The sequence below is a fragment of the Ictidomys tridecemlineatus genome, chromosome 14 (genome assembly GCF_052094955.1).
Source record: "Ictidomys tridecemlineatus isolate mIctTri1 chromosome 14, mIctTri1.hap1, whole genome shotgun sequence".
Classification (NCBI taxonomy): domain Eukaryota; kingdom Metazoa; phylum Chordata; class Mammalia; order Rodentia; family Sciuridae; genus Ictidomys; species Ictidomys tridecemlineatus.
In genome coordinates this window covers 12,744,471-12,756,542 of record NC_135490.1, presented here as the reverse complement: position 1 = coordinate 12,756,542, position 12,072 = coordinate 12,744,471, and the positions used below count along the sequence as shown (strand labels likewise).

The 12,072-nt window shown below is 53.2% G+C and overlaps 1 protein-coding gene across 6 annotated transcripts in view; it reads right to left on the bottom strand.

The window, feature by feature from the left end:
• Bin3 (bridging integrator 3) overlaps positions 1-12,072 on the bottom strand; it is a 48,325-nt gene that overhangs the window by 11,394 nt on the left and 24,859 nt on the right. For 3 of the 6 annotated variants that reach the window (XM_005329317.5, XM_021729119.3, XM_040293004.2), the window contains 5 exons: positions 9,322-9,458; positions 8,773-8,813; positions 3,664-3,805; positions 3,347-3,481; positions 62-902 (listed from right to left, as the gene is read on the bottom strand). In XM_005329317.5, the coding sequence (XP_005329374.1) occupies positions 756-902; positions 3,347-3,481; positions 3,664-3,805; positions 8,773-8,813; positions 9,322-9,458 (602 nt within the window). In that variant the 3' untranslated portion in view covers positions 62-755. Of the gene's footprint in view, positions 1-61; positions 903-3,346; positions 3,482-3,663; positions 3,806-5,108; positions 5,218-8,772; positions 8,814-9,321; positions 9,459-12,072 lie in introns of those variants that run through there. The other 3 variants (XR_013430226.1, XR_013430225.1, XR_013430227.1) reach the window with 2 other exon arrangements.

Sequence of the window (12,072 nt, the reverse complement as noted above, 5' to 3'; positions counted from 1 at the left end):
ACTGGGATAGCTGTACCAGGGGCTCCCCTTCTCTCCACAAGTTAGCACAACACTAGGTGGATGTTTTGTTGGAAACTTTACTTGAAAAAATAAAATTCCAGATATCCAGGTTAGACACAAACCCACTGCTCTTGCTTTGAGGCCTGTGGATTGATGTGTCACATGCTGCATGGGGGGATAGTTAACATCGAGTCCCAGTTACTTAGGGAATGCGGAAGAGCGAGGGCTTGTCCCTGCACTGAGCCCGCCTTTGTCATGCTGGAGTGAGGGGTCTGCTGGGGCTGGAGGAACAGGGCTCTCCTGTTCCCCAGGACTGTGCCTGTACCTTGCCCAGAAGAATCTTTGGTGTGAAGAGCAACGAGGGGTCAGGAATGTGTCCTCGAGGTAGATGCGATCCCTGCTGCGCAAGTGGGGCTAAGACCCTCAACTGCAATGGCAAAACCCAGGCCCTTCCATGGGGCTGCTGCTCTGGCCTGAGGTCAGGTTATACTCTGGACGGTTCTTCAGGAAATAAAAAAGCCCCTAGGGTTTTTCTACACTGCTTACCTGTATCTGAGGAGAGAGCAGCCTGTTTGGGGCTCCTGGTGACAGGCTCAAGAGAATGGAGACACTCAGTTCAAAGGATTACAAGGTGGAGCAGGGGCCACCTCTTGTCTCCAAAACAGCAGCCAGTGGGAGAAGCATGAGCCAGTGCCTGCTAAGGGCAAAGACTAGAGAGGTTGCCTGTGTCCCAGAAGTCTTTGAAGGATGGAAGCTCAGTCATCAGCCACGATAGAGAGGGCTCGGAGCTCGCTCAGTTTGGCCTCGTTCTCTCGCTCCCGCTGCTCATCTGAGTGGCCTGGCTGGTCAAGCTGCTGGGTAAGGTCACCAAAGATCTTATGCATTTCTGAGTAGTACACGACCTGGGCAAGAGGCAAGAGTTGTTGGCAAGGGCTGAGCTCCCTTAGCATCCAGTGCCCAAGCACAATACCTGCGGGGACCAGCAGTCCAGGAGCACTAGCCTAGCCAGGGTCTGGTCCCTTGGGCGGCTGTTGGCTGGCTCAAGGCAGGTTTTCCTACTCACTTCTCCATCACCTCTCTGGCCCTCACCCATTTCCCTGAACTGGTGGTGCAGGAAGGACTGAACCACAGCCTGTGGCTTTCTGGAATGTCCACTGCAGAGAAAGGCTCTATCCAAGACCAGGGTTGCAGAGAGGCAATGAGGCCCTGTGGGGCTGGGGGTGGAGGGGATGCCCTTCAATCCCTGGTTCCTTCCAACAGCTGGTGTGGGCAGGGGTGCCTATGCACTTGGGAGTGGTTGGAGAACAACACATGGCCAAGGCCAGGCCCAGAGAGAGAGAAGATGATTAGCGGGCACCATACCTCAGTGGGAAAGAGAGGACACGGCAGGTAGTAGATCCCAGGGCCTTGAAAGCCTGCTCTAGAAGTAAAGGTGAGATCAAGGCTCTGGGATCTACCACCTGCCTTCAACTCCTGCCCCACCCTTGTTCCTGGCCTAAACGGCATAGCCAAGGGGAGTGGTTCTAAGGCTGGGTAGGGAATAGCAACAATGTGGGAGGGACACAAGGATGAGAGGCTAGGGTGGGGGAGTGGGATAGGCTCTTCAGCAACTCCCCCAGATTGCTGAGGACTAGGGGCTTCTCCACAGAGGGCAGAGGCCATTTCTGCCATGAAACTAACCACTTCCTGATCAAATAAAAAGCGTGTGCCCCGTGTTCCACTTTCCAAACTCCCCAGCTTGGCTGTCACCTTCTCTTTAGAAACTTGGAGATGCTAAACTGGGAAGGTGCACTGTGCAGCAAGGCCAGGGCTGAGTTGTATGTACCGTAGGAAGTCTCTTGACATCCTAGCTGGCTTCCTCTGGGACCAGGGGAGCTAAGTGAGGTCAGTCCCAATCTATTGCTATCACCTGAGAAACTGGGGTGAGGGCAGGGGGTGGCCCTAAATTTCTTGCCCAGGCTGCATTGCCCAGTGAGTCACCAGGAATGCTCACTTCTCTAGTGACTAATGGCAGCAGCAGCCATGTGAGGGGGAGGTTGCCACTGAGGAGGCAGTAAACAGCCGTGGTTACCACACTGCTTTGGCTATAGGTCATCCCTAACCTCCCAAACAGCTCCAGCCTAGGCACCCTCCAGCTTTCTCCTGGGAGCTAAGGGAGGGCAGGTAGGGGGTAGGTCACTGGAGGCTGCAGTGGGGTTGTGTCAGCAAAGGAAAGGGATGGCAAGGGTACAGCTGCAGGAAGGAAGCCCTTGCCGCCTCCTGCTGGTGGCTCTGTCTCACTGCCCTCAAGAAACAAGAAAGGACCAAGGACTTAGGTCATTAGGAAATCCCAGCTGCAGGGTAGATCCTGCTCAGCCTTCCTAATGCCAAGTACCTGGTCCCATGGCTTTCTGAGAAGTGGGAACCAGACTTTTCCAGGGGAAATCTATAAGGAAAGATGACATCCACTGGAGGGCGCCAGATGCCCAGCAAAAGCAGAAGTGGGCAGGCCCTGGTAGACGGGGACTGGAAGCCTAAAATTTGATGACCTGGTGATAAAAGATGGGAAGGGTGTGTTGGGATCCTGAGGCTAACAATGAGCATCTATGATTAGCTGGGGTCCATGTGGAAGAGCCCTGCTCTTGGATCTAGCACCTCAATCTTTCCCATTTTGCCAGTGCAGAGAATCCTAGCTAAAGGCTTGAAGATAGATGGGGTGGGAGAGGCCACGGGACACCCGCCATCCTGCTCTGAGTAGCAGGACACACAGGGCTCTGGCCAGTATACTAAAATGGTGTCTGGTCCAAACACATAGTTGGGCAGCACCACATGCCAGTCTGCACCCCACCTGCCCTTCCACCAGGGGGTGCATCACGAGGCAGCAGCTGGCATGGCTCTCTCTGGGGCTCAGGGTCCCCTCCATGGGAAGCTCAAAGTTTCCATTGGGTCCTCAGAGGCCTTCACTCTATGGACCTCTGGATCCCTCACCAACTGGAAACCTCAGGCTAAGAACCTGCCCAAACTAGAGGCTGAAGGTGCTGCCTAGTTTAAGAAGCCAAGGGAGGAATGGCTAACACAACAGGGCCCTCGTCCATCCCGGGGCTGGGATTAACCTATGAGCAACGGAGGAAGCCAGACAGAAATCCTAGCCCAGTCCAAGTCCTGCAGTGCCAGAGCCCTATGTCCCAGCACTGAATGATCTCCTGCGGTGGCTGAGGTGCTGGGCCCAGCTGTCTGTGCAGAGAATGACCAGGTCTCCCTTCCAGTGTGGGGTATGGGGTGGCCTGAGGGTGTTCACAAAGCCCAGGACTATCTCCCAAGCAAGAGTATTTGGTCACCTTTGGGTGTGTGAGTGGCATGGCCTCACCTGCGCTCGGATCAGGGACTCAAAGCTGGGCTGGAAGTAGTCAAGTCGGCTGCCATAGAACCGTGGCATCTCATCCAAGAGCTGCTTGTTCTTGGCCTCAAAGTCATCCCGCACAGGCCGCAGCTCTTCTCGGGCCTGAGGAAGGAGACCTTGTCATCAAGACACTCACTGTTGGTGCAGGATGCAGGTGTCTGGGTGCTGGTAGGAATAGCTGGTGCCTTGGTCCCCAGGACAGGGAGGAACTTGCCACAATGACCTTTCTGGCCACCTTGTCCCTTCTTTGTCAACCCCCTCACCCGCTCCCGTCTCCCTGACACCTGGTGCAGCTTGGCCAGCACGGGTCCTGTCTTTTCCTTCTCCTCGTACTTCTCCACCTTGGCCTGGAGTCTCCTGTAGTCCTGCAAGGCCTGCTCCCGCCGCTTCACTGCCATGTTGAGGCTCGGGAAGACACTGCCAAACCTGCCGGGCACAGTTGGGTTGGACACAGGCCCATTCTGGGAGGGCAGCCTGGCAGCTCATCAGTCATTCACAGGTACGTATGGAGTACCTACTAAGTGCAGACCCTGCTCCGGGTCTTTGGATTTTACCAGGAGACAGACCGACCAGCGCCTGGTGGCCTGGAGCTTATGTTACTAACAGAACAATGTCCAGGAGGAAGGTCAAGAGCATGTGAACTTTTGGGACCACTCCATTAGGCTTGAGCACCGGGGGCGGAGAATGGATGACACCACTTGTCCAGCTGCTGCCTCCCTCCCTGCCCACAGCAGTCTCACCATACTCCAGGACCTGCACGAGAGGATGGCAGGGCTGGGACACTCCTTTTCAGAATTTACTTGTCAGACAGCTTCATCTTAAAAACTGGGAGAACCCAAGGCTAGGGAGATGACTTGCTCAAGGTCACAATCAGACAGATAGTCCATAAGAGTACTCAAGTGCCAAATTTTCTGTCTGGCACATACTCATCACCTCATAGTGCCACTGGTAGGTCACAGAACTGAAACTGGAAGCTACTCTTTCAAGGGCTCCTCAGCACCACAGGAAAAGCAGAAATTCTGTTGTCCTACCACTGAAAAGGCAGACCAACAAACCAGAACTTTATGACTCAGGGACCTCCTCCTACCCCATGACTAAAATGGACCAAAATGGGAACCACTCATAAGAGTGGGCCATTCAGAAACAGCAGCAGTATTTTCAATGCTCCGGCATCTGGCAATCTGAAAACCAATTCCTCTAATTTAATGTCCATCATGGAAGGGCTTGCTACCTAACTGAAAATGCCGAAGAAGGGACAGATCACCAGGACTTCTCTGACTCCTCAGCTACGTGCCCTTATGTGTGGGAATCAAGCCCTGCTCCTTCTTCCTCTCTGGGTTTCTCCAGGAGGAGCTGACTCTTCTGGTCCTGCTCACCAACTCTGCTTCTCCACCCCGAGTGACCAGAGTCGGCAGGCCCCTCAGGTGCATGGCCAGACACTGATAGGCTACAGGGCAATATTTGACTAACTGACTGGTCAGGCAGGAGACGCGGCCTATTCAATGCTGTGTAACTGGCAGATATGGGGACCCTCTCCACCAGGACTCATGCATGGTGTTCCACAGAGTGCGTCTAAAGTGTGATGTCACTGGGAAGAGTTGGTATTGATGCTTTTGCCCACGGCAGCTGCACAATGGAGTTGTAGCCGCCAGAGGAGCCCCTCTCCCTTCCTGGGCAGCTGAGCCATGTGTGGCACAAGGGAGCAGGTGTAGTTGGCCTGGGAAGTTACCATGCTGTCCCTCCCACCCCAGGGGACAAGCGTTCTTAGCAGCTGTCTGATCCTCTTGTCAGAAGTAATCTTCTGCTTTGGTGGCCCGGGCCTGGGAGGTGCTGGGTGGCTGTGGAACAGGTACAGGGCAAGAATGAGAGGCAGCAGCGGGGCACTTTCCTGCCCTGACTATCATCCCACCACTCCACGCCCATCATCTCAGGAAAGGGCAATGCCATGCCATGTGTGTGAGGCACAAGACTGGTGTTATGCGAGTCGGTCAGGGGGCTCTGGACACCTGCTGACCTGAGCAGCACCTATACCTGGGCACATACTCCCAGGCTGTTTCCATAGCTGTCATCTCCAGCAGCAGTGCCAAACAGAGGGACCCAGTCAGCCTCTGGAGAACACAGCAGCGGAAACTCAGGGCAAAGTGCACAGCTGGGAGGGTGGAGTGGGAAGGGACTGGGGTTTACAGCCTTGGGAACAGGTAGTGTCAGACGATTATGTGTACAGGATAATCAAATATTGGTTCCTTCTCTGCCTCTGGAATCAGTGTCACCTGTCCTCTGCAGGTGCAGTGGCTGTGGTTGGAGCCTGACTGGCAGGGAGACTGATGTCCCCCACAAGAACTTCTGTCTCCCACCGCAGCACTCCTCCAACTGAGAGGCCATGCAGGCTCAGGCCACAACTGACGAGTCACTAACAAATAACCATGAGTGGCTTTGCTTGGGGTTGGGATCTTCTGAGGCAAAGGAGAGAGATCACAGCCTACCCTGAGGTGGCTAAGAGTGGGGGACCAGGATGTTAGCCCCCTTTCCTGCTCATTGAACCCCTACCTTTCCGCCATGGACGGACAGACGGCCAGCCCAGTGGTGTGTGTACTTTGACACTGCACAGCTTTCTGACAATGGGATGCCCCCACTCCACCCCAGATGTGAAATGGTTCCCTCCACCTTTAGGTCAGAGGTCTGGGTGCCAGTAGGAGGCTGGTCCCCTGTGTCAAAGCCCCTTCTTGGCATGCCCCTGGGACTTGAAAAGGTACGCACTGACTTCCCCCAGCAAGGACAGAGCTCTCCCTTCATATGCACACACGAAGCCCACGCCTTCGTGGTTTTCTCCAAAGAAATAAGGCCGGGGCTGGGGCTGGGGCTCAGTGGTAGAGTGCTTGTCTAGCATGTGTAAAGCACTAGGTTTGATTCTCAGCACCACATAAAAATAAAATAAAGGTCCACTGACAACTAAACAAACAACAACAAAAAAAATTAACCTTACTTAAAAAAGAAAGAAAGAAAGAAAGAAAGAAAGAAAGAAAGAAAGAAGACCAAGAAGTCAGACTCTCTTTGCTCAGTCCCTGCTGTCCCTTGATAAATTAGTGGTAAGAGATGGGGGACAGGATTCCCTGGACCAGGTCTCAGGAAATACTCTGCTCCCAAAATCCACTCAGATCACACCTCCCCCTGCCCACCCAGCCCTGCCTCCCTGCTCCTCATCAGCCTCTACCACCAGAGAAGTCAGTTCCGAGGACACACGCTCAGGCTGGCAGGGTGGGCTGGCACACCTTCCCCATTCCATGGTACTGTGCCAGGTGGCAGTGAGTACATCTGGGCCTGCCTTCCTGAGGCTCCAAAGTACCTCAGGTCTGATTCACATTTATCCTGGAAGGGACAACTGGCTGGGCCCACCCCAGGTCTTTCCTCACTGGAGTTTGACCCATGGGGCTGTCCTTCTCTTGCTTGCCCAAGCTTCATTAGCAAGCTAGCTCTCCGGGAGGCAGGGAGGCAAAGCGTGGGGTGAAGGGAGAGCAAGGAGGGAAAGAGGCCGGCTGGGAGGTGGGCTGGGAGCAGCCGGCTTGGTGGGGAATGCCTGCCATTCCTCATCTGTGCCCACGCAGCCGGGATCTTCCACCCACCAGGAAAGGGAAATTGAAAGCATCCCTGTCCGACATGTGAACGGGCCAGGGACCGGGATTAGAGGCTGAGCCCCCTGGGGGGCAGGCTGGGGGCGGCAGGGTGGCCATGTGGCCATGATCTTCATCAGAGGACAGGAAAGCTGCAGTTTCCTGTTTCCGGTCCTGGGGTCCCTGGGAGCTTCTCTCCTGGCAGAGGAAGCAAGTGGGGAGGAGGCAGCAGGCTGTGGTGGTTTCTGTGGTCAGGGGAGATCGCATGTTGGCTGCGGGCTGCAGGGAGCAGCCAGCTTGGGCAGCCAGGCAGGCCGGAGGGCTCATGCAAGGGTCAGAGGATCCGCTGCGGAGATGGTGGCCGCCCCCTCTGCCACGCCCCCACCTTCCTGGCAGGTGGTGGGCTGTGCTTGTGGTGGGAAGCAGCCGGGGTTTCTCTCTGTTTGGCTGCAGGATCTGATTTCAAGGCCGCCTCGTTGGTTGTGAAACAGAGACAGGAGTCAACCCCCTGCTCTCTGAGCTGGTGTCCCTGCTGGGCTGTGCCAGCCTGTGGCTACCTCTGGGACCCTGCAGCTCTCTACACGGAGAAGTCCTCTTGTGGGCAAGGTCTGTTCTGTGTTCCTTTCACCCAGCTCTGAACCTTTGACCTGTAGATCAGGCCTCAGAGTCACAAGCACTCAGGCTCATCCTACACCCAGCTCTCCATGTGACCCTGAGACAGGGGGTGAGCATGACTGGGAGGCAGTGGGTGGTGAAGCCTACTCTAGGGAGGCTGGGTGGCAGGGCAGGAGGCAGGAGGAGAAATCCCTTCGTGCACCAGCTCGGCCTAGCTTCCCACTGCAGGCCTGGTTAGGAAGGAGTGCTTGAGGGGTTAGAGGTGTTTTTCCTAACCCCACCCCTTGGACTTGTACATCGAAGGAATAGATCAACACCCCCCAACACAAGGGACTGGAGGATCAAAAACTGTTCTCTTCATCTCCCTCTGGGCCCTGATCCAGGCCTAATGATAATTAAGCAGGGCCTCATTACCCAGGGCCTGGCAAAGCAGCTGCCAGGGACCACCACAGACGAGGTAATAAAGTGCAGCTGCTGGGCTGGAGCACAAGCCTTTCTAGGTCAAAGCCGAGTGGGAGAGGCTAGAAGAGGAAGGACTTGGGAGCTTCAAGGCTTCAGTCTGCTCCTCCCTCCAGGGCCCAGGGAACAGGCCTGTCTGATCACTGACCAAGGCCTGCCAGACAAAGATGAGTCTTGCGGAAGAATTCCTAGTCCTCACAGGTCACGAGCTAGAGGGATCTCTCCAGGCAGGACCCCACTGCTGCACCCTTCCTCATGTGTGGCCACCCCCACGTTTCCAAAGCTGAGGGCTGCAGGCAGCTGCACTCCCACCCGGTCTGAGATGAAAGGCCTTGCTCATGTCCGCTGAGGGCTGGCCAGGATCTCTGCTGGCCGAATCCAGCCAGCCCTGGCCCCACGGGTCCCAACCGGGAGCAAAGGGGAAAAGGGCCAAATGACCAACCGACCACCGGAGCAGTGTCTGGCGCCATGAGGGGACCAGCAGTTCCCGGCTACCTCAGAGCATATCTGGCACTGACAGTGCTCTGGAGCTGCTGGGAGTCTGCACCCAGAGAGACACAGATCCCATGGCTGGAGCCCCTTTGAGCCTATCTGTCCCTATGGGGGTGTGGGTACAGGCTGCTAGATAGGCTCCTTAGTCCCCAAGTGGCCAGTTAACCTGCCTTTCCCTTAAATGCCCTAAGTCCTGTGTCCCCAGATGACATTACTCACTTTTTCAAGGGTTCAATCACAGTCTTTTGGATCTGGTTCACCTGTCAAAGAAAAACCCAATGGCATCAAAACTGGGTGACAGACTCTCCCTAAAAGGGGAGGTTGCAAGTTCCTTGGAAGGCAGAGATCTGTCAGGCCCTTAAAAGCAAGGACAGAAAGGGGATGCAGAAGGAGAGGCAAGGTGGCACCCCTTAACTCCATAGCTTGAAGAGGCAGAGAGATCAATCAGGAGGCCCAAGGGCCAGGTCAAGTTCATCCTGTTAATGCTGCTGCTAAGGCTAGACATTGCTCAGTGTGGAAATCTAGGTGGGGGCTCGAGAGAGCTTCAGGGGCCCTGCGTGAGCAGACCTGCCATGCGTATGTACCCTCATGGCCTCACAGTAAGGGGTACACCTCACAGGAGCCCCACAGGGAAAAGGATGCAGCCCAATCAGGGAAGAGGCGGGTGCGGGCTTGTAATACAAGGACTCCAAGGACTGAATGGCCCAGATGGAGAGGCAGAGGAGGGAGGTGTTAGTGCTTGGTCACTAGAGACAAAGACTGAGTCACCTTTTCTTGGTTGAAGGCATCCATCCGCTTCATGGCTGTGTCCAAGGCTGTGACCATGTTCAAAAAGTCTTGGTCTTGCTCACAGAGGGGATTGGAAAGTAAGTCCAGGGATATCTTCACGGCAGATTTCGACATGGCTGTAAGAAGTCAAAAAGTGGTGAACCTTTGAAGGAACAGGTTCAAGGTCTCCTCAGTGCTTCCTGCTTTCCCATGGCCCAGGGACCTGCAGCCCTCTTCCCATGCCACAGCTATTAAAACTACATGGCACCACAGAGCCATGTGGCCCTGAGGATTGAACCCAGGGCCTCATGCTTGCTAGGCAAGTGCTCTACTACTGAGCTACATCCCAGCCTCTTTTATTTTACTTCAAGACAGGGTCTAGCTAAATTGCCAAGTCTGGCTTCAAACTTGGGATCCTCCTGCCTCAGTCTCCCCAGTAGCTGGGATTATAGGTATGCGCTACTGTGCCTGGTTATCCTCAGTATTTAGTGCTTATTTCTGACTATCTAGCACCACATCAAGGAACACTTTCACAAAGCTTTATGGATTACAATGACTTCATTTTCTTTCTTTCTTTCTTTTTTTTTTTAAAGAGAGAGGGAGAGAGAATTTTAATATTTTTTTTTTAGTATTTGGCGGACACAACATCTTTGTTTGTATGTGATGCTGAGGATCGAACCTGGGCCGCATGCATGTCAGGCGAGCGCGCTACTGCTTGAGCCACATCCCCAGCCCCATGACTTCATTTTCTAAACTCTAGGTTATACTAGGATCATTTGGGTGGGAATCTGTAAAATATCCATCTCTGGCTCCAGAGATTCTAATTCAGCAAACTGGGAACCTGAGAATATGTATTTTATAAACCTCTCCAGGTGGCATGGCTGTGAGGCTTTGGCCTCCCTTATGTACACAAGTAAAAGCACTCCAGTTTACACCTGGCTCAGCACGCTTTCACTATAAAGGGCCAAAGGGTAAATATTTTAGTCTTTGTGGACTGGAGGAGGCAGCTCAGAAACCTGTTGGCTGCTGAGGTTCTTGGTCCCATAGTTGTTTTCAGGTCTCAATTATTTGCAATCAAAATTCACGAGGGGCAGGAAAATGAACTGGAGGGTGCCTGTCCATACCAGTTTCAGAGTACATCTGGCTTCCTTAGGGGAGGAGACAAGATTTTGAAAGCATTTTCTCTCCCTCTCTCCCTTGCTTCTCTTCCTTCTTTCCCTTTCTCTTTCTTTTTTTGTTCAGGGATTGAACCCAGAGCCACATCCAGTGAGCCACATCCAGTGAGCCACATCCCAGCTCTTTTTATTTTGAGACTGGTCTTACTAAGTTGCTTAGGGCCTTGCTAAGTGGCTGAGTCTGGCCTCAAACTTGTGATCCTCTGCCTCAGCCTCCCAGATTGCTGGGATTACAGACTAGGCCACCACATCTGGCTGAATGCATTTTCTTACTACTTGTATGTCACTGAATTTAAGACACTATCAATTTTGTGTGTGTGTGTATGTGTGTGTGTGTGTGTGTGTTGCTGGGAATTGAACCCAAGGCTTGTGCATGCTAGGCAAACATCTAACACTGGCTATACCCCCAGTCCAAGACATTACCAGTTGTAAAACATACCATTCCTGCATAAACCACTAAGAAAGAAAGAAAAATGCTGCTAATGGAACCAGAACACACCATCAAGTGTTATGGTGCTTAGAAGTCAGACATGTTACAGTGAACAGTGTCTTAGAATTAATGAAGGAAGTCCTTCCTTCCAGCTGATCAGTGTGACCTTCCCTCCACTCATCAGGTGCCAGGAACCCTGAGCCCAGTGCTATCCTGAGGAAGGGCCTGCTTCTCCACTGTGGGTTAGAAAGAACCTGAGCCCTGGGTAAAAGGGATCCTGCCTGGCCCAGCCCTTCTACAAGGCATCAAAGAGGCCCTGAGTAGCCAGCGGCCCATTCTGAGCACCACCTAGGCTCCCCTGGGATCTGGGAGAGGGCTGCAGTCACCTAGCAAAAGGGCCAAATGGGAGAGAAGACTGGAAACGTAAACTTTCCAGAAATGTTGAAACAACGGAGGAAGAAACACTTTAAAATCTGTGAAGTGACTTTGTAGATTAGGAACAAACATTATGCATAACTTGATTTGATTATGAAATGATCACATATGGCATAATTAAAAGATAATAAAAACCTGGATAAAGCTGGAAAATTTCTGAAAAATGTCTTCTACTAATTTCCCCCCCATATTTGATGGAAAAAAAATCCAAAAGCTGGGGGTGGGGAGACTTTCTCTCTCTGTTTCTGCTTTCCCAGTGCCCACACCTCTGACTCTCATGTGAAGTCAATGAACTGCATCTCTCAAGCCACTGGCTCAGGAGCAGAACTGGGTCTGGAATCTCCTCAGGCACACAGTCCGGTGCTCAGGTCAAGAAAGCCCTGGTCCCCTGGCCTAGCTCACATTCCTCTCTGTCTCTGCCTAGGCTCAGCAGGGCATGGCTAGCCAGCACAGCCCCAGAGGCTAGTGGGTTTTAAACCTCAGAGAAAGAGAGGGTCATGGGTCCCCTTGAGTCTTCTGAATTGTAGGATCCAAAGATCCCTCAGAGACTGATCACTCTGAAAGTCCTACAACTTTTTTGAAAGAAAGATCATCTTTTTTAGAAAAACAACTGGGGATTTTAGATTCTATCTGGGGAGCTCAGGAGCTTCTGAAGTCAGGAAAGGTATAATTCAATTCCCCTCATTGTCAGGGTCACTGGCTCTTTCAGTG